General features: G+C 37.8%; 1 protein-coding gene across 1 annotated transcript in view; it reads left to right on the top strand.

Moving 5' to 3' along the window:
- Positions 1–27,594, top strand: part of LOC140142922 (uncharacterized) — an 85,558-nt gene that overhangs the window by 13,761 nt on the left and 44,203 nt on the right. The window contains exons 7-10 of the mRNA XM_072164950.1: positions 3,390–3,533; positions 6,676–6,906; positions 12,800–13,099; positions 16,888–17,169. Of these exons, the coding sequence (XP_072021051.1) occupies positions 3,390–3,533; positions 6,676–6,906; positions 12,800–13,099; positions 16,888–17,169 (957 nt within the window). The remainder of the gene's footprint in view (positions 1–3,389; positions 3,534–6,675; positions 6,907–12,799; positions 13,100–16,887; positions 17,170–27,594) is intronic.

Below are 27,594 nucleotides of genomic sequence, written 5' to 3'. Positions count from 1 at the left end.
TCTATCGATATGCTCGAACGAGCCACTACACTGATCAATGGCTTTCTTGTACTGTATGAAATGTGGTGGGCGATTTAAAATGCACGTGCCCTTAGCAGACTATGATGCGTACGCACACTGCAGGGCAAAGAACAATGTAAATTGTCATAATGCGCACGCATACTGCCGGGCAATGACGTCACATGCCAAGTGGTCTATACGAGTGGATATTCATACGTAGTGGTAGATAAAATGAATGAAGTTTTAACTTCAACACTACACTATTTTTCGCTCACCTGGAACGTTTTCACTAGTCCGACTAGTGTCTTCAGCAGATGGTGATGCTGTGATGATATCTTGTCTACAATCGGGATATTCCCGATATGGCGAAATTGTCATTAGTCCTTTTCACGTAGTGACATATTTTATTTAATATTGATTTTTTGCAGAATAAGTTATGCTCTGATAGTGATAAGTGAATAACATTGAAAATATGGAATATTTGCATTACTAGGTTTTCATCAACAATCAGTATGTGATATAGACAACGAAATATGGAGCATCATTATTGAAGAGATTCATCAGGAATACAATTATCAGATAACAAAGTTTTCATAGTAAAAATTCCAAGAAAAAACTCACGTTTTCCATACAGTTTCGGCAATCCTATCTGTTACCTTTCTCAATGGTATATGCCAATAGATCCCTTGTTGGATGGTATGACGTCATCGGAAGATGATGACGCCCTCAGGATCAATTGGTCATAGACGTGACTCAGTTGGAAGGCCCCATCCCCAAAGCACTTGAAATTGTGAGGCAGAGATTAACTGATGATAAAACCCTTGCGTCTCGCACTATCCTCTCAGTTGATGACATTATAAATTTGCTCGAGTTCATTCTTACAACCACATATATGACATATCGGGGTCAGTTATACAGCCAAAAATTTGGAGCGGCTATGGGCAGCCCAGTTTCCCCGATTATTGCTAACATTGTCATGGAACACTTAGAACAGATAGCGTTAGTAACGGCTCCTCTTAATTGTAAACCGAGACTGTTCAAAAGATATGTTGATGACATTTTAGAAATTGTCAAGAAAGACACTGAACTGCAGTTAACTGAGCATCTGAATAAAGTGGATGATACGGGCAACCTAAAATTCACTTATGAAACGGAGGAAAGCGGGTCAATACCATTTTTGGACACGCTCATAGTGCGTAAACCAGATGGTAGTGTCAAACTTCTGGTCTATAGAAAAGCGACGCACACAGATCAGTATCTGAATTTCAATTCCGCCCACCCATTACATCACAAACTAGCTAGGGTGGTGAGAACTTTGTTGGACAGAAAAGATAAAATTGTAACAGAACAGGAGGACAAGAAAATAGAAGAAGACCGCATAAAGAAAGCTCTTAACATTGTGGCTACCCTAATTGGGCCATTGATAAGGTTAAGAAGGAAAAAGAACAACCTAAGAAAAAGACCGCTAGCAAGACAATTGAGGACAAAACTAGGGCAAATGTTACGCTCCCTTATATTGAGGGGGTGACTGAACGTGTTCAGCGAATTTTACACACCCACAACATCGCGTCTTCTGTTAAACCACATACTAGTTTAAGGCGGCTCTTAGTACATCCGAAGGACAAGGTAGACATGGACGACAAAACCGGCATCATTTATGAAATCCCTTGTCATAATTGCCCCAAAACGTATGTAGGCGAAACGGGTCGCCGGTTCGGTACTTGAAAAAAAGAGCACAGAGTTGAATCGGAAAAAATGATGGCCCAAAATTACACCAGGGCAACTCGGAAGGATTCGCAGTCAATTGAAATGAAATCCTCAATTGCAGAACATGCCAGTAAAGAAAACCATCTTATTAACTGGGACAATCCAAAAATTCTAGCTACGGACGACACGAGAAACACCAGATGGATAAGGGAGTCCATCTGGATCCGGAGGAAATCCCGACCAAGCATGAAAGAGAGCCTAATGAGCGGCGACGAGGGGGCCTTCCAACTGAGAGTCACGTCTATGACCAATTGATCCTGAGGGCGTCATCATCTTCCGATGACGTCATACCATCCAACAAGGGATCTATTGGCATATACCATTGAGAAAGGCAACAGATAGGATTGCCGAAACTGTATGGAAAACGTGAGTTTTTTCTTGGAATTTTTACAATGAAAACTTTGTTATATGGAGCATCATGTTTTCATGGTTCATATTTTACATATTATAGAAAGTTTGGTATGTCATTTTGTAGGTCCTCTTTCATATAAAATACATTAAAGAGCCATTTTGTTGGGCACCCAAAAAATGTGGCTAGATAAGTGAGTACATTGGTGTCAAGCCAACATACCATATTACTCCATATGATATCCCATCATATGTGAAATTCTCTACTATAAATATATGTATGCTTAATGTAAAAAACTCATGCAATTGAGGGCCAGCCCTGAATGAATGCTCATGTACACTGTAGGCATTGTGGGATATGATGCAGTTAATCCCCTGTCTGGACAGAGAATGACACTAATCCCCCCTCAAGAAAGTAATGTTACTGACATAAAAATTAAAATTTTCAAGATTTTTACCAGGCTCTTTAAAGGTCAGTATATGTAGGTTCAGAAAGTGTGACTTCTAAATATCCAAGTGTGTTACTGGAGTACAGCTGGAAAAGGATCCAGTGCGAGGGCCCTTAGAGTACGTTGTACACAAAGCGAAAAAGTTATACTTCATTACCGACCTTCATTTCTATAAAATCGTGGAGCTCAATTTTTGACAAGGAGCTCAAATCTCCTGGATCACTGAGGAGTGCAGTATCTTTTGAAGTATTATATGCCAAATTTGGAACCTTATCATGCATGACTATCTCTGCAGATCTCCCAACATATTTCTCTTGATTAAGTTGATACATTGAGAACACATTGAAATCCATTGTTTTTAAACAAAATAAACTTTTTGAGGGGAAGAAAAGCAGTTTTACATAACATTTTAGAAGATTGTCAGTGAATAAACACAATATTTTGGCAAAACTATATACCCATATACCCAGCTCTATTTGCTCAAAACAAATCTATATGCAAATTATGCATGCCGTTATACACATATTTTTGGTGTAGTTGGCTATAAAAATGTGTGTGTCCCCCTTTCGTCCGTCTGTTTGTGCACCCCATTATGTGATATATTTTGATCTAATTAGGGAGTGTGGCATTAATTTTGTCTGTTAAACTGCCCGACCAAAAGGACGGGTGGCTAGCTAAGACCCTGTCAGTGCATATGCTGGCCCCACTTGAGCTTCTTTTTTATGTAACTCTTGCATGTGTTTTCATCACTTAGTTTAGGCCTGCTACAGTCAAGAAGATTGGTACTCTGAGACTAATAAATATGTTGGTTTTACTTTTTGACAGATTCCGATGGTGTGATGCCAGCTACAGACATTGCTGCTATGGCAATATGTGATGATCCACACAAGTTTCTGGATTTCAGACATAAGCTTATGGAAGCCATCAGTCCAGAGAGATTACAGAAAATAATATGCTTTCTGATTGCAGGTAAATAGGAAGTAAAAGATACTAAAATGTATATTATTTAGAAGCAGTTTTACAATTTGTTAATTGTGACACACCATGACTACATTTGGACTCCATACCGTCAAATGTATTTTGAAGCATCTTGTCAAATATTAGAGAGTGTGCGAAATGAAGTTTGAAAATTACCCTAATTTCCACAGCAACTTCAAATATATTGATTGAATTTCTTGCTCAGATTTACTTCAATGCAAACGTCTGATAGGTTACTGCACCATAGCATCTTGTCGCTTATACTCGGGACATGTATATCAATGGGCGATCAAATGAAGGGCATGTGTAAGAGACTGCATCTCCAGACTGCATCAAACTTTTTGTTTGGTCAAGAGGGTTATTGGTGATAGTACTTCAAGACAAAAGACTCCACGCTTAGGCACTTCATTTGAATAGACATGAATGAACTCGCAAGGCGATGAGCTCCTTAACAATAACAGGGATTATTTAACGACACAAAGCGTAGTGAAACACCAATTTTTTGTTTCTTCCCCTCCTCAATCTCTCTCTCTCCCCTTCCCCTCCTGTTTTCCCCCATATTCTCCCCTCCCTGATCTCCCTCTCCCCTCCATCTATTCTTGCTCTCTCAAACTTTACCCCCCTCTTATAATACCCCACTCCCACTCCAGGGCAATCCAGTTTTCCCCTCCCCAATGACATTGTCAGGGTTTTTTAGGAGGTCATGGGGGAGGTGACTTTCAAGAGGAAACATGTCTGACTCTGGCCAACCCAATTGAACTCACAGCCAATTACGGGTAGTGCTGACCTTTGAAGTCCAATTTTGTTTGTCTGACCCATTCAACATCTAAAAAGGCAAACCTTTAAGGGGTCGATGTCAGAGGGCAAAATAAGGGTCTGAATTGCTGTAGCCTTGTGATAAACATTTTGTTTGTATGTCAGCTTCAAATTAAGCCATCTGAAGTGACCAAATGGTACATGTATTTTATGGTCATTTCAAGTTGGTCTACTATGCCTTCCTTGAAGATGTATATACAGATTTTCTTCATTTCCTTTTTAACTTCGGCTACAACCATTGACAACTGATGAAAAAAGATATTGACACAAAATTTTCTTACAAGTTAGATAAGACACTAGGTTACAATCATTGAATATATGAAAAGGCTACTATTTGAAGGAGCTGAGATATGAGGGTGGAGGTAGAACATTTTGAATGACCCTCGTATATAGTGACAAGTGGAGGGTAGAGCTTCTAGGATTAAGAAACTCCAAGGTTTTAGCCTTTTGGAGGGCCAATTTTCATGCATGATTTTACCTTTATAATATATGGTATTTTGCTACCATATGGTTGCAAAAACTGAAAAATGTCATCCCTGGAAAGTTTTAATACTAAAATATTCTGAACGTTTATATACATTTTTTAATATCACCGAAACTTTGAGTAACACTCAAGCACAGGACAGACAGTACTGCATCAGTACATTGCATGCAGATGCATGATTTGCCGACTAGCCCTTCATAGACCACTTAAAATGAATCAACGGCCCCATCTTATCCGACGGAATGGAATATTGGATAGTTGGTGGGTGGTGTGCACCGGCATCCGCTACTCAAATTATTGGACCTGCCTGTCGTTTATCACACAGTAGAGGATAGTAAAAACAAAAATTTGTATTGTTTATTCTCTAAATAAATAACAGAAATACAGATAAAATCGTCACTGGGCGGGAAAAACCTCATATGTACTTTTTGCCCTTGAACATGGATGAAGCAAACCATTCAATATAAAGTCTACACCTACAATGCTTTATCCATGTTCAAGGGCCAAAAGTAAATTTGAGGTGTGTCCTGCATGTACTTTTGGCCCTTGAACATGGATGAAGCAACCTCTTCAATATAAAGTCTACACCTGCAAGGCTTTATCCATGTTCAAGGGCCAAAAGTACATACGAGGTTTTTCCCGCCCAGTGACGAAATGAACAAATGCTCTCACATGAATTGTTTAAATCCATATGCAACCAAACTTGAGTAATATAGCTGCAATATGGAAACTTTCATGGAATGGTTGAGTTCAGGGTCACATACTGAGACCAAATGTCATTAGAGGTCAACTTGTTGGGTAAAAAGCATAAAGCAGGTGACACTTGTGGTTCAAGAACTGCCTTGTTTTGCGGTAAAATTTACCAGTTTAATTTCTTTCCTACCAATTTTGTTTTACTAAAATATACCCAAAAGAGAATTTGGAATCACTGCCATATTAAATCAGTCATGAGGGTTGGGGTCTTCTGGTACATTGTGTACGCTCATAAATGCAATTGATATGATTTGTAACTATTGGTCGGATGCGCCATACCTGTATCTTGGCATCTTTAGCATGAACTCATAATCACTTCTTAGATGCAGTTGACAAGCTCCCAAGTAAAGCAGCAGGAAATTAAATTTGGACGCATGTTTGTATTTGTTCTTTACCACATGCATGGTTTTGATAATGCATGGCCGATTCAAAATGGCAGCAACATTACATGGGCAGATAGGGCGAAAAAAGAGGCCTAATTAATTCTCCAATTTAATTCTGTGGTTTCTATATAAAGGATGCACTCCGTAAATGGAGATTATTGATCAGGAATATTACACAGGGTTCCCTATAGACTAGCTGTGCACTAAGTATAGTCGATATTTTGTATTTACAAAACATGTGACAACCTCAATAACATAAAAAAAAATTTGAGCTGCAACTTTTCTCCAGGCAACACTTTTGCAGTTCTGACACCCACAAAAAATACCCACATTGCACACACGGTCTTAGTCCAACAACAAATCTGCATTGACGAAAACTGGTCACATCAAGTGCTGTAATTTGGGTTCCTCCCCCTACGCTTTCATGTCTAAATAAGCATCACCGATCGAGTACTGGTCACTAGCGCCCATCAATTACACCCCAAACATCTCTTCATGATGAACTTTTATGATCATGATCGAGCCACAATAATTGCATGGTGTTCTGGCCTGAGTAAATCTTTCTGAGTAGTTCTTGGACAAAAGTTTGTAAAACACTGATGTTGTGGGATACACTTTTATGTGCCATATAAATTTGTTAATGTTGTGATTGTGTGTGTGTAATGTATATTTCTGCAAAATTGTATTTTCATCTCAGCTTCAGGTAGGAATGGAATAACACAAGAGGAACTCTTACCCATACATCAGTGTACCAATCTCAGTGTATTGCTATGTATGGAGAAGCATAAACTGCTAGGTGAAAACAACCTGGTATATCCAGTAATGCTTTTCCATAGATTGGGATATACTGATTTGGAGCAGATTGTGACAGATTATGCAGCAGAATTAAGTACCAAACCATTGTATATTAGGCGTGCAGAAGCCTCTGGTAAGACCATAACAAATTTCCTTTACATATGGGTATATCACCCCAATAGAGGCCCTGCATGTACATGTACTGCCCTGTAATACTATAACCATAATCAGCTGTTCAGTTCTGTTCTGGGCTTGTGCATAGATGCATCAACATCAGTGCAAGTACATTATTTTGTCTAATTTCTTGAGCAACATGTAATACATGCATGTTCGTTAACCTTTCATACACAAGAAAAAAACACATGATTTTTGCTGTGTTTATAACAAAATTATGCAAAAATGCAAAAGCACTGCGCGTAGTACATGGAGTGCGTATTATACACCATCAATGCACTCTGTGTACTTTTCTAACCACTTTTCTGATTGGCTGGTTTAATATAGTAGTGTATGAATTGAAGTCACAGAATTAGAGAAAGAGAACCGGGACTCCCTATACCACCACATACAATTGAGCCGTCAGCTCTGGGGAGGAAATTTGGGGTATTCGGGTCCTTGCCGACGGTGCGCGGAGACAAACGAAAACAATTCTGCGTCTCATCTGAAGCGTCTTGGTACCAGCGTGCAGGTCGCATCAAGTGCGACTCTCAAATGCGCCCATCATCAATGTCGCGGTTGCATGACAACGAATGCCTCGAGCGCATTCCGCGGGAAACCGAATACCCCCAATTTTTGCTCCATGCCTGTATCAAGATGGCGGTTGAGTCCTGGTTCTCTGGTTTTAATTCTGTGATTGAAGTTGATCAATAAAAAAGCATGCAGGGCCTCTGTTTATTATAGTGTGGAGTATATAGGTATATATGTTTTTTCATATGTGTGATTCCATAAATGTGAAGGCCAACTTGTGACATGCACTTTTTAGACCTGAATTCTAAAAGTAGCAGTTGTTGCAATAGTACAATTTAGTGGTTCAGTTTATACTTTGGTTCACCTCAAGTTTGGTAGTGACGTAGGTGTGTCTTTTGCTCGCCGCAATATCGAATCGCGCGCGTAAAGTTAAACGCGCCGAGTATCCACGCACGCGTACAGGGCGGCTTGTCGGCACGCTTGCGGCGCAACCGCAAAAAAGCATTGACGTCACTACCGAACTTGAGTTGAACCAAACTATAGTAAATTCTCTTAATTCCCTTAGGGCTCATATTGAAATTCCCTTACACAGGAAGGTGTGCGCCATCCTGCAGCTTTCCTGTGCTAGCCTTTTTTTGTTAAAATCCTGGGCAGGGTATGTCACTGATGCATATAATCCATCCGTTTTATGACCGAGCTTTCCTGAGGCGCGCGCTTAGCGAGGGGAATCCTGCCTTCTTTCTGTGTGAAAACGTGGTAGGGTTTTTCAATATGAGCCCTTAATTTGGTGAAATTTTGAAACATTTTCTTTAAAAAATACCTACATTGTATACTGGTGCAAATCACCTTGCATTTTGTGAAAATTATAAGAATCACATGGTAAATGGGACACCAAAATGAAAATACTAATACATCTTTAGAAATTAACCATTTCTATTCAAATTTCTTGTTATTTTATGTTACTATGCAGTTTTTGGACCTGGGAAAACCAACAAATCACGTACCAGATGCTTGAATCTGAATTTATTAGGAATTATTAGGTTTCGTGTGTAAACCACGTAAAAGCGGGACACCAAACTTATTTGCTCCATATCTTAAAATGTGTAATGAATTTGACCAATTTCTTTTTGGTAGCTGATTTAAATACTGCACCAGCATTAATTAAAACTGAATTATATATTTTTTGAAGTTGATAAATATTAAAAAACTTTCACTTGGTAAATTTTTGGTGGGACACAAAAGGGCTTCGTAATGAGGTAAATCATGCAATTTTGCTATTTTTTTTACTTCTATATATAATCATTAAATGCTTTGAAAATCAATATGTTGCCAATACCTAACATGATTAAACTTTTGATATCAAATTTGGTAAATTATTATAAAAATGATTTTGCCATAAACTCATCAGACTCTGAGTAATTAAATGGGGATGGAACTACTGGAGACTTTTTAATTTGGCTGTGTTTATTTTCTTCAGTCTGGGGAGTTGCCCAATGACTGGTTAAAAGCTAATGTTGTACCGGTATATAAAAAGGGTGTTCAGTTATGATTACAGGCCTGTCAGTCCTTGCTCTGCATATATACAGGGTGTCCCAGAATGATTTGTACTGTGTTTGCAAAAATAACTAAAAATAGAAGACGGGCAGTGTATCTATTTTTGATACCAGCATTATAATGTTGGTCATGTCTCCTACTTATTCTGTTAATTTCAGCACGCTACCTTTATTTGTTTTGGTGTGGCATGCAATAATGTAAAATCGATGAAAAACGACTCGCATACCTTTGAAAAATGGCACGATACGATTAAATGAAGAACGTGGGATGTTTGGCACAGCATTTCGACGACAACTACTGTTGGGGTCACGCCTTGAAGCTTGCCGGACAGCTGCAATGTTCGCTCTAGTTATTACAGTCTTAAGAGCACCTGAAGCTTCACTCTGCCGATTCCTGACAGTTCCGTGCTCGTCAAACTTCTTTACGTTATACAATATCGTCTAATGAATCTTCTTTGCGTCTCAACATAGCTGCCGGTTTGCCAGTAAGTTTTTGAAAGAAATCCACGCTACTGTACAGTAAATTGAGGAGACGTCTTTTCTGTACCACAACCAGTTCGATCTCTGCAAGCATTTCAAATGACATGGACCTCACACCACATTAACTATATTTAAAACTACCGCCAAAGAGAGAATGGGATTAGGCCACAAATCCTTAATTCCATATAATGATTGCTTCAATAACGTCATAAATAATAGATAGATATCGGCTATTTAGTGGAAATATGAACAGGGCACAACTAAAATACCTGCATAACTTTTTCCAAATAACTTTGTGCTGAACGGTTAGTAATGTTACAGATTTTCAAAATAGGTTGCGTTGTCAAAACTTAGAATTCACCATTTTACGCAATCTTCTATAACTTCTACTAGAAACGTCCAATTTTTAAAATCTAAAAAATCTGAGAAAGCTAAATATATGTAGAACTAAAAATGCAAGACAAGATGACCATTCAACATGCCCTTCATACCTAAAAAATTCCATCTTTCCCGGTACAGATCATTCTGGGACACCCTGTATATAAATCATAGGAAGAACTGTTTGAAATTGTTTTCACTCATATCAAAAATCAATTTCACTGCTTGCAGCATGGCTTTGTTAAGGACTGAACTCAGCTTCTTTCTGCGTGTCATGAAATATCATCAATTATGGATGGAGCTGGGCAGGTTGAAATGCTTTATTTAGATCTTTCAAAATTAAAGCTGTCAAATTTATACTCATTCAGAAGTTGTAATTATTTGGTTTTCATTCAAAACTTTAGTGGTATAGGCCTACTTGTCGGGTAGAGAGCAAAGGGTAGTTGTTGATGGTTGTAATTCTGATTGGTTCCCTGTCCAAGGTGTCCCACAGGGATCAAGTTAGGCGCAATGCTTTTTCTTGTTATATTAATGATTTGCCCAGCTCCCAGTGTTATAGTTGAGACCGGCATGTCCAAGACCAAGACTGAGATTGGGCTTGAAATCAATACACATTAAAGATTCATAAATATCTCAGTGACTGGTATGTGATGGACCTTAGAATCATTTATTTGCCACTAGGTTTTCAACAAGGGGCCAACAAGGGGTCAATTTTTTTAAAATTATGGATTCAAAACATAGCAATAAAGGTTCAAGTAAACCTTTAGCAAGTTAAATGGTAATAATTGTGTCTGCCAAAAGGTAAAAGAATGCTTCTAAGCAGATGCATCTACTAGTACATACATGGAATGAAAGTTTTCTCTTCCCCCAGAACTTTCACTTTTATAATTAAGAAAATATAGTAAAAGCTAAAACTCTTTTAATATGTTCTTCATGGAATGGAACAGAAGCTGTAAGTAACTCAATGATTGTGAAGAATGAGTTTGTTTACATTACTATTTTCAGGAAAATGAAAACATTGACAAAATGCCTAATTAATTAATCATAAATAAATGAGTAGGTCTTGAGGTTAGATTGTAAATTTGTGATTTAGTTCATCTTCTGTTTTGGTCAACCTTACTGCCCACAATCAAAATGGTGTAATTTTGCTGGTCTCAAGATGGCCGGACCGAGACTCCAAGACCATGAGGGCCAAGACCAAGACCAATACCAGCAGGTCCAAGACCAATACCAGGATTAGCTAGTCTCAAGACTGAAGCTGGCCTCAAGACCTACAACACTAGCGCTAGCTCCACCCTATAGTTCAACATAGTTCAACTCTGTCCTTGTTTTAAGATAATTCAAAATGTTTTAGATTAATTGTCAGCATTGCTGATTGGCATCTCCTTCATTAAGATACAATATTTGCAATATCATCCATCAAAATGCCCAATTATTTCTATGTCAAGGGAAAGGTTAACATAGACTTAATTACAAAATGAATGGTACAGTTTTTAGTCATATTGATACAGTTGTAATTGTGTTTGGAATCGGCATATCAGTCTTATTGTGAGCAAGTGTAAAGAAAAATGGGATGATATTACAGATATCAAATGTTTACGAGTATAATGGAAACAATATTTTCATGAGTTCCATTCAACAAGACTTTGCCAAGTTGAATGTAACAGTTCATATTTCACAGAATGAAAATATTCTTTCCATTGAATGAATAAAAACATTCATGTATAAATTCATTTTCTTCCACTTAATTTTAAAACACCTACACCTAAGTGGCAAGTTGAGGTGGTCACCTTGAGCACTACATGTATATGCTCACATTTGTCAGCATTGCTATGGTAGCTAGGCATGAGTGCAATGGGAAATTGTATATTGCACTCGCGCGGACTAGTGCAATAGTCTTTTTTTTTGCTAAAAATAGCAAAAATAATAAATAGTAATATTGGCCAATCAAATGTCAAGAATCTTTGTATGAGTTAAATAAAATGCACTATTACATGTAGGTTTCAATGCTCCTCTGAAAGTTCAGCTTTTGAAGGCATTCAGAGGACGGCTACTAAATTCATGCTTCACTACCCTGACTTTGGATTTAAGGAGTGTCTGTGAGAGGTTAGCTTACTGCTTTTGTCTTTTAGAATAGATCAGTAATCTGAATTTCTATTGTAGGTGTAAATTAGACTTTAATGACCTTGATCTCAATCATTTTGTTTGTTTTTTTAACTCGGACAACCAGAGCCATGGCACCACCAGGTCTTCTGTTGACACATTGTCTTTGGTGTTTTTGCTGCAGAGGATCCACCTTTATTTCTATTGTGTTGACCCAAGGTGTTGCAATTTGGGTGAAGGGTGTCACACTTATGCCTTTTGTGGTGTTTGCATCAGGTGGGATGTGTGCACGTGTCAGCAACATGTGAAGCAGCGTGCGTGGGGAGGGGGTGATGCTCTGCATGAGTTGTGTCGCCCTTTTTGTTGCATTTCGGATGCGTACACAGTCCATGGTTGCTGATTGGTGAATTGCGTTTGGGCGGTGCGTTGCTTTGGAAGGTGGAGTGCGGTGGTCTAATTTATTATTATGACAACATTATATGTGACCGTACAACGCGAATGAGCCGTAAATGTCCTCAATTGTATTCTGAGTTACAGTGTAAAATGGGCATGAAGGTCATATTCATAGGTATTTCAATTTGGTGCTACGTGTATCTCATTAAATGAGGTACACGTAGCACCAAATTGAGGTACCTATGAATACGACCTTCATGCCCATTTTACACTGTAACTCAGAATACAATTGAGGACATTTACGTCTCATTCGTACTGTACGGTCACATATGTAACTTGTAAAGATTTGATTTAAACATGTATGTATGTACCAGTGAAAAAGCATAATGAATTTTTTTTTTTAAATTTCACATTTTTACTAATTGTTCTTATAAGGTGCGGGAAACCAAAATGTGGAATTCAAGATTGAAAATCATGAGCTTCATCCAACCAATGAAACAGTTGAAGAGTACAGGCATATAATTGCTGTGGGTTTAAAACTTGAGCCCGTCCTAGTAAAATATAATGGCTATGGGGAAGGATGCATAATTCTAGTTTTTGAGCTGCCTGAGTCTGCAGTGGAAACTTTAGAAATGGAAGCCAGGGAAGGAGCTGGATGGCTAGTATCGGCAAATATCATTGGAGTACATATAGAGACTCAAGAGGAAATGATACCCATTGGTGCCTCTGCAAAAGGTAAATGTTATGTAGCTGTTATTAGTGTTATTTCCAAGGGAATTTCCCATGTATTATCACACATACTATGTACATATCGTTGTGAATTCGGCAGAGTGACGAATCGAGAATTTTGAGCAAATTGAGTTTTTGTATGCTTATGATTATGGTTCGGGTTATCTTTTGTTTCCACCAAAAATTAATGGTAAATCTTACTCACCGACATAGTTATTGAAATCTTGATTTGGACGAATCGCGCCTAAGTGCGAAAAATGAATTCGGCAGAGAGACGAATCGCATACTTAGCTGTACAAATCATATTGATCTATAGTATTGTATCGTTAAAAAGTGGGCTGTTGTAAACTGCTTATCAACAAAAATAGCCTGTTAAGTAAAATTTCAAAGTTTTAGGGGCCTGAGCTTTCAATCCTAGCAGGATATTTATCAAAGATATTCTTGGGAAATATCAATAGGGGCAGGAAGTGGGATGTCATGAATGGAAGTAAGAGGGATAAGGATATGAATGAAGACAATGGGTTGAATAGAAAAATGAAAATGAATGGTAAAAATACAAATACATGAACATATTGCATAATGATAGATGTAAATAGGAAATAAAAACTAAAATAATAAAGTGGAGGGAAAATATTTTTGAAATAATTAGGAAAAAAAAATTAATGGGGGGGGCAAATTATTATGATAATGAAAAACAAGTTAGGATGGTACGAAGGTGCTTCATCCAGAATTTCTCCCTGCTGGCACGGACGGTGTCGGTTTCCCAAGAAACACTCATGTCTTCTATTGTCTTGCTAAATTCCTTTTCCTTTATGTCGATGTGCCTATATATGTGACATGATCAAGGGGAATGAGTCACATGTCGATCTTGGTCGGAAATGTGTTTTACATATGATTTTAAAGAGGACATTTGAAGCTTTCAGAAACTGAAAACCCCATGACATGACTTTTCTTTGTGGAGTTACATCAATTTATCAATCGCTGAAAATAATATTAAAACAAAAGAATTTTAACCCTTTCTTTGCCAATATCTCAAAATCAATATTAGCGACATCCGACTCATTTCCCTTGATCGTGTCACATATATGCATGTTTGTATGTTGTCTTGTCACTCTGCCTTTGATAAAGATCCTAGGATCGAAAGCTCAGGCCCCTAAAACTTGAAATTATAGTATTGTATAGCGGTAAACCCCGAATTTTCTATATTACATGTCCTGTACTATTAATATATTTGATACCAACGTATAGCTGTAGGTATCTTTTATCCAGTGATAACAAAATAAGTACAAACATTCCCCACATGATACTGCTGTGGTTTAATAATGCGAGTGCGCGCCTGTGAAATTGGAAAAATCCCGGAAAATCATACGCAAAATATTGGCCAATATTGTTAGTCTTGCTTTAAAATCCTTGAGGTTTTGCTAAATATTACAGGGATGACTATTTATAACTTATATAGCAAGTTAAGTCTACATAGCCTTAGGACAACCAGTAATTTCTACACAAATGCCCCAAATCAAAAATGCGTGCTTTGGTTTACACGTAGTTGAATGCGTATTCGACCTCTCTCTGAGCAGTGGTAGAGATATTTTGGATACAGCATAAAGCTGAATAGCTGTTAATTAAAACATGTTTTGAGGGATATTTCAAAACATGCAATTATTGCCAATAATTCGTGTACATACACTTCTATAATTTCAAATGAGTGCTCAGGAATGTTCTAAATTTTTAGAAGGACCAATGGAATGGTACCAAGATTTTCAAACACCGTTTACTCAGAACAGCAATTTTGCATATTCGGCACTCTGCCGTGTTCATAACGATATAAGACAAAAAAGACAAAAATGGAAGAAAAAATTTGTTGTATCTCTAAAAGACTTCCCCATAACAACCGATCAAAAAATACAGTGGTTCGTATTAAAATCATGATCGCCCTGGCCGTTTGCGCTGTTCATAAAGGTTGCTGTACATAAACGGTTAAATAAATAATAATAATTAATGCAAATTGGCTATGTAATTGGCATTGCACTGACATCTAATCAGGTTGCAAAGCTATGGCCCTGCTACCCCCTACCATAACACCTAAAATTTAAAAAATCTTAATCCCAAACTTGCTGACCAAATCAATGCTAAATCAAAAACTTGGTGACTACCAAAGTGAAAGCCTGTGTTATAGCTTTAATTTGATATTGGTCTTATCCTTAAAACACCTTAAATAAAAAAAAATGGGTACTAAATCTATAGCTCTAGTTCTGTGCTGGGACTCTGATACCTGTATGATGATCTAAGATATTCTAACATAGTACAGCGCATGGAGGTCCACTAAGCTCCCATGAAATTTCAAAGGAACCCTTGGTACATGTAGCTCTTGGTTACTTTTCTGAGACACAACTGTAGGGTTATAGGCATAACACCTATCTGCTGAGCAGTGATGACAGATTCAATTTACACTATCGCATGGTTGTCAAAAATAATATGTGTGGTAAAATTTTCAAAAACAAGAAATTTAAACATATGCACAGTGAAATTTGCACTCCACAAACGATCTTCTTTAATATTTTATATTGGGAGAAGAATGTGAGAAGCATGATGAAATATTGCATGTATGGAAATGTGATAGAGAAGTCAAGAGATACAGTAGTGTGGGGGAAGGAGTCGAGAGAGATCGAGAGAGAGGAAATAGGGGTTTAACTTTATTGAGTTAAATATTTAATCTGAACAAAAATTAAAGCATGTAAAATTTAATTTAAACATTCCACTTCCATTTTATTTCATTTTATAAAAGATGACCATGCATGACGAAGCCTCATAGTCATACCACATACAAATAGTCATACCCCCTGATGACACAAAATCCTGTTACCACAAACTAAAATCCAAGGTCTTGGCAACTTTGTGTTACAGAGGTTCCACTGTATTATTTGTTTCTTTTGAAGATAAGTTTGTAAGATAAATCTTACAACATTGTTGATGAGTTTGATCATAGAAGTAACACACACACAAACAAAGGCGAGGCTCAGACATGTGCCTTTTGTTTGCAAGAAGATCAATTTATCAATATTCACATTCAGAATATAAGCTGTAAAGGTTAACCAACTTTTAATTTAATTTCTGGACTTCCGAAGTTAAAAATCCTCATGAAAGAACATGAATTCAATGTCTGACTTTTCATCAAGGCATTCTTCAATATTTTAATCCATTTTTGGATTAGCCTATACTACATGTAGTATAGCCCTTTTGGAGGATCATAGAAAAAAACGACCAATTTTCCTCAGATCTTGGCATATGGGTACAGCTTCACAAAATTTCAAATCTAAAGACAAGTCACTATCAGCTTAAAATCATTATCATTTAAATCCAATCTCTAAATTCTTCATTTTAATTTCTTGGAAAGAAAATGAATTTTTCTTCTGTGTTTTTGTTATGTGTCGTTTTTGTTTGATAGTCTTTTGATGTTTGTGTGTAAGAAAAGATGCCATGTTCAGTATTCATTACCTTTAGCATATAGGGCACTTAAAATTAATTTAATACATGTAGGATGCTTGTGTGTTTACTATAACAAAAACTAGTATATTCTTTGCACCCTAACACTTGTTCGAGCATATTCTCTAAAGGCAACGCACGAATGCGAGGGCATCCGTGAGCAAATTCGTGGCTAGTGTTTGTCGAGCAACCCAACACTAACCCTAAGCCTTAACCCTAAAACTGATAGAATGTGTAGAAATAATATGCATAACACACATGGAGGGGGTATTTTTTTAAAAATAATTATAATTTCTTCAAATCTTATTCAGGCCCATTGCTAGCATCCCCAAAAGAGCTTGAGGAAGCAGAGGGTGAGGAAAGACAGAAAGAAGATGCAAAACTAAAACAAGTGGAGGAAAAGAAGATCAATGCAGAAGGAAGAACAACGGAAGAAGCAATAATGACGGCCTCCCAAGCATCTCATGATGAGTATGGTGAAGTATTTGTAACTTCCAAAAGTGCGCCATTGACATCTGTCACAGACGATGATGCTAAGGCCAGCGACTTGGAGATATCAGTAGATGCAGATGCTGTGGAGACAAAAACAGAAGGTTAGATATTTGTGTAGATTAGAATATAGTGTTTTGCAGGTCTTGGGCACTGTCAGTTGTTTGGATAGGATATCATACGTATATTGTAGGCTAGTTGAAAGGTGAGCGACCACATTGACCTGTCTCTGTGCTCTAATACACATACTATGAGTATGATTTATGTATGGGCACATGTTACTGTTAATAGTACAGGGCGCTATGGGTTTGGGATTTTATTTTCCTACATTTGTGGAACCAAAGTTTTTTTGCATCCTTGAACCTGCAATGATAAACATATGATTGGTTCCATTTGTAGCTCATTTGCAACGCAAATACAGCTATTGTCATGGTCCCGATTTCTGTTTTTTACTTTCTCTTGTTACATCGTTTGAGTAATGGATTTCATCGCATTCCGAGGTTATACATTTCTCAAACAAATTATTTTCCTATTTCGTTTGCCAAGAGGAGTAATTTGAGACAACTTGCGATTGAATCGGTGCATTTTAAAAATTTGGCCTCTGTGCATGAGATATTTGACATTTGACCTACAATGCTGGCCATAAATGTTGGGACGGTTTTGATAGGGTTATGTAAATAAGCCCTACTCCCCCGGTCAATGTTGAATCCTACTTTTTTGGTCACGCGCGCCCATGCAGTGGCACCCAACATTGATTGGTGGGGAAGGGGGAGGGTTGGGGTGTTAGAAAAGGATTTAGGCTTGACACTGAAGAAACCTCAACTTTATCACGTTAAAAATAACGGAAATACGGCCATAATATAGTGTACGTTTTCCATAAGTGCCCCAACACATTTTGGCCATGGTTGTATTTGAAAAGTTGAAAAAAAATCATCTAATTTCAGTTTTTTGCTTATAACTCAGTAAAAACGATATTAACACCAAATTTGGAACCGTAAATGTTTTTATCATTGTGCTTTACTACAAAAAATCTGAATGGGTAAATTTGAAATTTAGGGACTGGTCACTTTAAAAATCTGAAAACCATATTTTTGGCCCTTTTTAAGTTCACTTATCATCACTGTAACTGTCAAAAAGTGAGTTTGAAATGTGTAAATTATTATTTTCACCTACTAATATCTTATATTTACTCCATAGAAGAAAATAAAAGTAAACACAACATCTCTTGATTAGAAAACAAACAAAGAATTGAACCCGTGCAGACTTTGTTTTTAATTGAAAAGAATGCGGTCTACCTCAATTATAGTAACAGAATACATCACTATCATCATCGTACATATTATACATATTGCATAGGCCTGGGCTTAATTGAATATTATTATTTTAAAAAAACACATCCGTATGCGAGTAAACGCATCATAAAAGAATTCCTCCACAATCACTCAAGCAAGTCCTTCTTTGAGTCTCGTTCCGAAAGTAAGACTAATCATGAAATTTAAATACATTGTATGGACTTTGAATTGTAGGATGCGCATATTGTTGACGGTATTCCAATGGTAATCCATACACAAATGAATGCTAACCCATCGATAAACCATTGCTATAAAGTCTGATCATAGTCCATCTCTGTTATTCTAAGAATACGATGGCATACCGTGAATTTATGGCTTTATGTTCTACAAATCGACACAATATTTTCACATCAATATGGATTACCAATACGATCATTTCAGAAATTCAATTTTTTAGCGCAATATTGTCAATTCAAATAATATGATTAATAATGACACTTGTCAATGAACAAAACCAAACGAAAACCACTGGTCTTAAATAGCTCAATTGGTTAGCGCGCTGTTGACGGCGCGGGTTCGACTCCGTCCCGTTTTTTTTTTCATATTTGTTAATTGTTATAATTATTTCATGACAATTTTCTACCAAATAACTTTGCAGACCAACTGTTGCCAAACTCCTTTTTGTCTCGCCTGAACTTTGTTCAGGATGGGACTTAGTAATCACTATTTCTGTCTGTCCGTGTGTGGGGGTGTGTGTGTGGATGGATGTATGTGTGTCCGTCTGGAGCTGTATCTGGGGAACCGTAAGACTTACGGCGGACGCTACTTGGTGGGAGGAAGGGTATCCAAGTTTGCTCCGTAACCGTATGTTTTCGGTGAAAAATATGCAAACTAACATAGCTAATTTGCATAATTTATGCGAAAATCAGCGCAAATTGATAGCGGAGTTTGTGGACAGACTATCTCAAGATCCGTCGGGCGCATGGTAACGAAACCTGGTGACAGGAATGATACACACCTGCTGATCACCTGATTAGTTTTTCGGCGAAAAGTATGCGTATTTAGTTGTTAATTTGCATAATTTATGCGGAACGATTCTACAAATATGGTTGGAAATCTGAAGAAATCCGCCTTCTGGAGCTGTATCTGGGGATCCGTAAGATCCATAAGCCCTATGATGATGAAACGTGGTAGGGGGTAGTATGACCAGAGGATCTCAACCCGATTCGATTTTCAGCGCAAAATATGGTAATTAAGTACCTAATTTGCATAATTTATGCATAAAATGCAAAAACCTATTTTCTCGGAGACTAGTTCTTCAAACTTGGTGGGTGGGTGCATCTTCACCCCAGACAGAACAAGTTTGTATTGATTAGTGCGTCAAGGTCACCCGAGGTCACCCTGGGGTCATCTGAGGTCAAATGACTAAAAACTGTCGTATGGGCACGAAACTTGGTGGGTACAGTCAACATTTAGAGTCAAATGTTTGGAAGATTATTTCGGGGTCATCCGAGGTCACCCAGGGGTCATCTAAGGTCAAATTACTAAAACTGTCGTATGGGCATGAAACTTGGTGGGTACAGTCAACATTTAGAGTCAAATGTTCAGAAGATTATTTCGGGGTCATCCGAGGGCACCCAGGGGTCATCTCAGGTCAAATGACTAAAAACGGTCGTATGGGCATGAAACTTGGTGGGTGCAGTCAACATTTAGAGTCATATTTTTGGACAGATTATTTCAGGGTCATCCGAGGTCACCCAGGGGTCATCTGAGGTCAAATTACTAAAAACTGTCATCTGGGCATGAAACTTGGTGGGTACAGTCAACTTTTAGAGTCAAATGTTTGGAAGATTATTTTGGGGTCATCCGAGGTCACCCAGGGGTCATCTAAGGTCAAATTACTAAAACTGTCGTATGGGCATGAAACTTGGTGGGTACAGTCAACATTTAGAGTCAAATGTTCAGAAGATTATTTCAGGGTCATCCAAGGTCACCCAGGGGTCATCTGAGGTCAAATTACTAAAAACTGTCGTATGGGCATGAAACTTGGTGGGTACAGTCAACATAGAGAGTAAAATTTTCAGAAGGTTATTTCGGGGTCATCCGAGGTCACCCAAGGGTCATCTGAGGTCAAATTACTAAAAACTGTTGTATGGGCATGAAACTTGGTGGGTACACTCAACATTTAGAGTCAAATGTTCGGAAGATTATTTCGGGGTCATCCGAGGTCACCCAGGGTCATCTAAGGTCAAATTACTAAAAACTGTCGTATGGGCATGAAACTTGGTGGTACAGTCAAAATTTAGAGTCAACTGTTCGGAAGATTATTTTGGGGTCATCCGAGGTCACCCAGAGGTCATCTTAGGTCAAATTACTAAAAACTGTCATATGGGCATGAAACTTAGTGGGTACAGTCAACATTTAGAGTCAAATGTTTGGAAGGTTATTTCGGGGTCATCCGAGGTCACCCAAAAAAAATTGATATTTTTGATGTATTTATTTTGTTGCTTATATACACAATCATGTATATATTTTAAGTAGATATTCCATTCGGAGATATTTTAGGTGGGTCATGGTGTATGTTATTCTTTTGCAACTCAGTATTAGTAGATTTTTACCGCAAACTGTTTTACAATTTTCATTCCCAAACAAATTCACAACATGTTCACCAGACATACCCCTATTATGTTATCATCTCCAAACAGAAACTACGAGTCTGACAGCACTAAAGCATTTTTCACCTTGATGGGGCAGTGACGTCAGTGTGCATTTCATTGGGCGCAGCTATAAATTGCCAGTGTTCGCTCAAAGCGCTGGCATACACTCATGTATTTAAAGACGCCGCATAGATGCGTGTGCAAAATAGTTGCCTCAACGCACACTGGCGTCACTGCCACATCAGGGTGGAAAATGCTTAAGTGTAAAGGATACATTAAGACTTCTTACGTTACTGTGTCTTGTCTGAAGTTGAAAGTGGTAACACCATGTTGTATTTCACGGTGGCAACTTCGAATCAGTGCCTTTACTGGGTTGCGTCTTCAGCGTATAGACACCTATTGCCCTTCTATGTGTGTGTATACGCTGGCGAAGTTACGTAATAAATCGGATTAACTCCAATAGCAATAGGTGAAAACAATTTTGAATATATTGCGCTGCACTACAAGCAGGTTGAACTCATCACCTGTGGATGTCTGCAATCATAGATTGAACACAATACTGATCTTTTCAAAGATACTAATCTTACAGGTGCGAGTTTCAGCATGACATGGTTCAATGCAGAGGTACCGCATGAACGTACCAGTGCAGCGCGATATATTCAAAAAATGTTTTCACCTATTGCTATGGTAGTTAATCCGATTATTACATAACTTTGCCAGCATAACACCACACAAGATTAGGCTAGCGCATACAATTCTAATCTGCCACTGCAAAATCCAACATGGCCTTACTTTCAACAGACAGACTGTAATACCTGTTGACATTGTGTGTGTAGTAACCATGGAATTATTATGGGACAGTCCTCAGTGTAACTGATGTCCCTAGTTGGAATGTCAGGTTTCAATGCCAGTGTGTGTCTCTGGTTTGCAAAGACATTATACTCAGACATGCACAAATACAGTTTTTCAGGGTTTTAAGGTTATAAAAAGTTTATTAAGAAATGTGTCTCTTAATACTTACAAATTGCATACATTTTATGCATGACTACAGGCAAGGTCTGTAGCATTCTTATGCTCATTAAACTTTTTAGTTTGCTACAAACATGAAAACTGCATAAATTTTGACTAATTTTGATTCATTTTTGTTTCTGATTTCACACAGTCATAATACTCTAAAAAAAGTAGGTCAGAAATACTCTAAAAAGAACTTCCACAGTGTATGATCAGCATTTTATACATGATTAGAGACCAGGTTGGGCTATTCCAATTGAAATCCACACCCCTGTGGAAGATTTTGGAAAGATCTTCCACAGGGGGAGTATGTTTTTCAAATGTGATTGGTCAGGGTTAATCATTTTGAAACTCATACTCCCCCTGTATTATGGCTTTACATATCTTCTACACTTGGAGTAAGGATTTCAAATGGAAGTTCCCCAATTGTCTATTTGATTCAAAACTCATACTCCCTCTGTAGAAGACTTTAGCTTAATCTTCCAGAGGGGCAGTGTGGATTTTAATCGGAATACCCCATTGTACTCAAGTTTTTAATTTCCCAAGCGTTTCTTAGTGACAAAATGACCCATGCATTGTGTCAAAATATATGTGCATATAGATAAGGTAACCACAGTTTTTATAACCAAATTTTAGTAACTGGTCTATTGATATGCTTGAGGGAACAGCATATGATCACAGCCATCAAGATCACATTTATCTGGGGCGCCCTCAATTTAAGGCTTGCTGATTTTATATACAAGCGTGAGCTACTCATTGAGCAATTCATCAACGGAAGGAATTTTCTGCTTACCATACATGTGTTAGCCTCTCAAGTTTGATGGGACTCGATCAAAAATGAACTTTATTAATACATAAACTTACGTAAAATCAATAAGCCTTAAATTGAGGGCGCCCCCAGTGGTCATCATACGTAACTGCTGTGTGATCAATTCACTGGTCCGCAACCATATCAGATAATCAGATTTTCTGTACAATTAATTTTGCAACTGATCCAACAAACATAAATAGATCAGTAATAGCTTATGTAAATTTCATCAGAAAAGTTGCGAACACTTTCCTGATTTCAAGAACTCATAAAAGGGCATTTTGTGATCCAGAGCATCATTCCCCCCCCCCCCACTTTTCTCAAGAAAAGTTGAGATTTGTATACCACTGGAAACATCTGGCTACATAATGTTTACGTACAAAACATTTCTTGCAGATTAATTCATTTAGGAATAATATTGTGAAATTTGAATAACATGCTGGTGTACCAGAATGAAATTACAACCATGGAGCAGTGTAATACACATAATTATGCATAACTCGCAAACTCAAAATCGGAATCAACTGAAATGTTGGGAATAAGCTTTTTGATGGATAAAAAGAGGATGCTAGGATCACAAAATACTCCTTTAAAAGGGCATTTTGTGATCCAAAGCCTCATCCCCCCCCCCACTTTTCTCAAAAAAGGTTGAGATTTTTATACCACTGGAAACCTATGGCTACATAATGTTTATGTACCAAATATTTGTTGCAGATTAATTTGTTTAGCAAAAATATCATCAAATTTGAATTTCGTTCGCCGCTTCCTTTTTGAGGTTTCTTCAATTATATTTTTTATTTTTTGAAATTCAGTTATAACTTTTCAAAAAATATGTCTAAGTAGTAAAGATGCTTTCTATAGTCTTGCTATAATATACAAGAAACACTTTTGGATGGTTTTGAGATCATTAGAGGGTGCCTACCTCTCAGAACAACAAATAAAAAGAGCCTCCTCCTTTTTCCAGGCATTATTGTGTACGTTAAAACAGCTCTAATTATGGGTATTTACACCGATTTTGCGATAAAAAATAACAAATAAAAAGCCCCCGCCTCCTCCTTTTTTTCAAAAACCCGGACGTGAAACATGTTTTTTATTTTACTTGGCCTAATACACATAATCATGCATAACTCGCAAACGCAAAATCGGAATTAACTGAAATGTTGGGAATAAGCTTTTTTCGTTGATATCTACTGAAAAATGCCATAAAAAGAGAATGCTAGGATCACGAAATCCTCCTTTAAGTTAACAAAATTAGTTTGATCTTTTGATTGACCATCAACTTATGCTGGGTCAATCGTTATTAATTAATGAATTGACTATAAATTGTTATAACATATGAATCCTTGCATGTAATGATATTGACCAATACAAATTTACCATTAATTCTGATTAATTAGTTGATAGTTCATTAATAACAAGCATCAAAGCAGCATCAACGATCGAGCCAAAGATCAAACAAATTTGGTTGCGGAGCCTTATTATTATAGATATCTCAGCGGTAGTCGCCGCATTCATATGTTAACCATATGATTTCCAAATTCAATAGCCTCCTTTATGCTGGAGTAAAACTATTTTCCATACTTAAATCTTCCTCAAAAGGAGGTCTTCCATGTGAAATCATATTTTCATCTTTAGTGCTTGCCAAGTTCAGCCAATCGCATGGATTACCAGGAGATTTACTCTTGTTCCAAAATGCCCAAATCTGATTTTGAATTTTGTTGTCTTCACTGGTTACCACATGGGTGTGTGACATTATGTGAACCACCTGTACCCAAGTTGTTACTATACCGTAAAAACTCGATAGTTAGCATATGTGCTTTACTATCAAGCGCTTTTGAAAACATGAAATTGCACCAAAGTCCGGCGCTTTACTAACTGAGCTAAGGGGCTGAGACACACATTTGCAGGTTTACTTGTTCGTATATAACTACGTGTTTTTGTGCATGGGGCTCTTCATGTTTTCATGTTTTAAAAGCGCTCGATAGTAAGCACATATGCTAACTATCGAGTTTTTACGGTATATATTTACACAATTGTTCCAGTCTAAGGGACTATGTGGACATCAAAATACAAGCATTAAAATCCGATCGATTGTAATGTGGCTGTGTACTCTCAGATATGCATGTAGTAAAAGTGCAATAACTTTGTAATTATTCGCGCAAGATATATAAAAGTATACATTTTTATGAAGGCAAGACATCAATAAATCTTAATATAAATACAGATTTGGGGTAAAAACAACAATTATGAAGAAAATCACAAAAAGTGAGTTTTTGGCAATATTTGTTAGGTACATCATAACAAAAAACACTCTTTCCAAAATATTTTATTTTGTTTTTAGCTCAATCTTGAGGCTCCATTCCAAAAACGGTTTTTTTATTTTTTTGGATATTGGCCTTATTTTTTGAGATATTGACCATATAAGGCATCAAATTGAACTTTTTAAAATTCACAAACGCCTATTTGCACAAAATGATGCCTAAAATCATAAATAGACCAAAATATAAAAAAATGAGAAAACCGTTTCTTGAGTCGATCATGCTTTTTTACGATGATCATATTTGCTTACCTATAGATGCTGTATTTTATTGAGTTATCGTGTACCTAAATCGTCATTTTACCGAGAAAATGAACATTGAAAGAATGGCCGTTGAAGTTTAAAGTGGTCACATTCTGCACTTTCATCGAATCTTACAGGAGAATGCGGCAGTTTTCGTTTTTCTACCTTATATAACGTGAACATCAGGTAAATCCACAGCCCCTTGAGAAGTTTGAGCGAAATCCATTCATAACTTGATATTTAAATCGGGGAAAGAACTTGAAAAACCCACATTTTATCAGCTAAAACGGAGCCATTTGACCGCTAGGTTTTGTGAAATCAGTGCTTCCGTGGTGCTTCCATAAGATGCGCCACGGCGATGTAGATCTGGCGTTGCGTATGCGTAGCGTATTTGGGCGTTAACAAATTGCGCGATACGCAACGCGATGCGCTCTTTCGCGTGTGTACCCTGCTGGTACAACAAAGATTTTCTTTCCTTTTCAATCTCAAATACGAGTGGAATAGTGAAATAAAATCCTTAAAATATTGCAGTTGGAGTTTACAAATCTGGATTTTCATTCCTTGTATTTATAAAAAACATAACAAAGTACAAACTTATCAAAAAAACTCAATTTTGCGAAAGAAACCATGTCTAGAGTACACAGCCGCGTTAACCTGTCATTCTATTGGAGGGGGAGGAGGTGGAGGGGGAGGAGATGGAGGACGTACAGGTGGAGGAGGTCTTTTGGGTGGCGATGTTTCCGTTTCCGATGTACAACTGAACCATTCCTGTTGATCACCACCACCCTGACTGGGTGGCACCTCGGTAACACAACCATCATGCATCATCCAGTGGATGTCGTTTAGAAGCGCTAGTTTTCCAGGACTTGCAAGAGAGGATGATTTAGCCATGGTTACAACTGAACTTGGAGGATGCTTTGTTGGTGGTGGTGGACGTGGTGCATGTGTCTTCCCTGCAGAGTCTACATATATGCCGTTATCTTGTGGGAATCTTGATGATGAAGTTTCTGTTTTATCTTCAGCAACTTCAGCCTCTTGTGATGGTAAGAACATTGCCACACAATGATGATCTCTTCTCACTTTTTGGATGTCACCGAGTGATACCCCTCTTCCAGGAGAATTGGATGGTGGAGCTGCAGACCCTATGAGATCCTCCTGAGGTGTAGATTTGGCCTTGTGTACATTTGAACTGGAAGGAAGTTTTAATGATGGTGGTAGGGTGGTGGTTTTCAATATATAGAACCTTCTGCAATGTTGTTGCAATACCTCCCGGGTCTTGATGAAGTTGGTAATGAAGTTTCTGTAGTAACTGGAGCATTTTGTGTCACAAAATCATCTCTTCTCCGGTTCTGGATGTCACTAAGTAATGCAACTCTGCCTGGAGAATTGGATGGTGGGGCTACTGATGATGACACTGTGAAATTTTGAGATGTACATTTGGCCTCTGCTATATATGGATTAGGAGTAGGTTTTAATGATGTTGGTGTGGTGTTGGATTCCACTGTGGCACCTTCGGAAATGTTACTTTTCTCAGGCCTTGATGGTATGCAGCATGGTGGTGGTAATGTAGAGTCTTCTTTGCCTGCAACAACTTGACTGTTTTGTGTCAGTAAAGATGCTGTTATGCAATCATCTCTTCCGAGGTTCTGGATGTCACTGAGTAATACCTTTCTGCCTGGAGAATTAGATGGTGGGGCTACCATGGCTACAGGTACTGTGAAATTACAAGATGTACATTTGGCCTCTGCTACATTGGGATTAGCAAGAGGTTTTAAAGATTTGGCCTCTGCTATATATGGATTAGGAGTAGGTTTTAATGATGTTGGTGTGGTGTTGGATTCCACTGTGGCACCTTCGGAAATGTTACTTTTCTCAGGCCTTGATGGTATCCAACATGGCGGTGGTAATGTAGTGTCTTCTTTGCTGTCAGCAACTTGAGTGTTTTGTGTCGGTAAGGATGTTGTCATACAATCATCTCTTCTGAGGTTCTGGATGTCACTGATTAATGCTCCTCTCTGTGCAGAATTGGATGGTGGGGCTACAGACACTGTAAAATTCTGTGTAGATATGGCCTCTGTTATATATGGATTAGCAGGTTTTAATGATGTTGGTGTGGTGTTGATTTTGACTGCAGAACCTTCTGAAAAGTTGTTGCTACTTCTCTCAGGCCTTGATGGTATATCCTGCATGGAAGTGGTATT

Source organism: Amphiura filiformis, chromosome 20 (genome assembly GCF_039555335.1).
Source record: "Amphiura filiformis chromosome 20, Afil_fr2py, whole genome shotgun sequence".
NCBI lineage: Eukaryota > Metazoa > Echinodermata > Ophiuroidea > Amphilepidida > Amphiuridae > Amphiura > Amphiura filiformis.
Note: the sequence above shows the minus strand (reverse complement) of the source record. Positions and strands in the feature narration are given on the sequence as shown.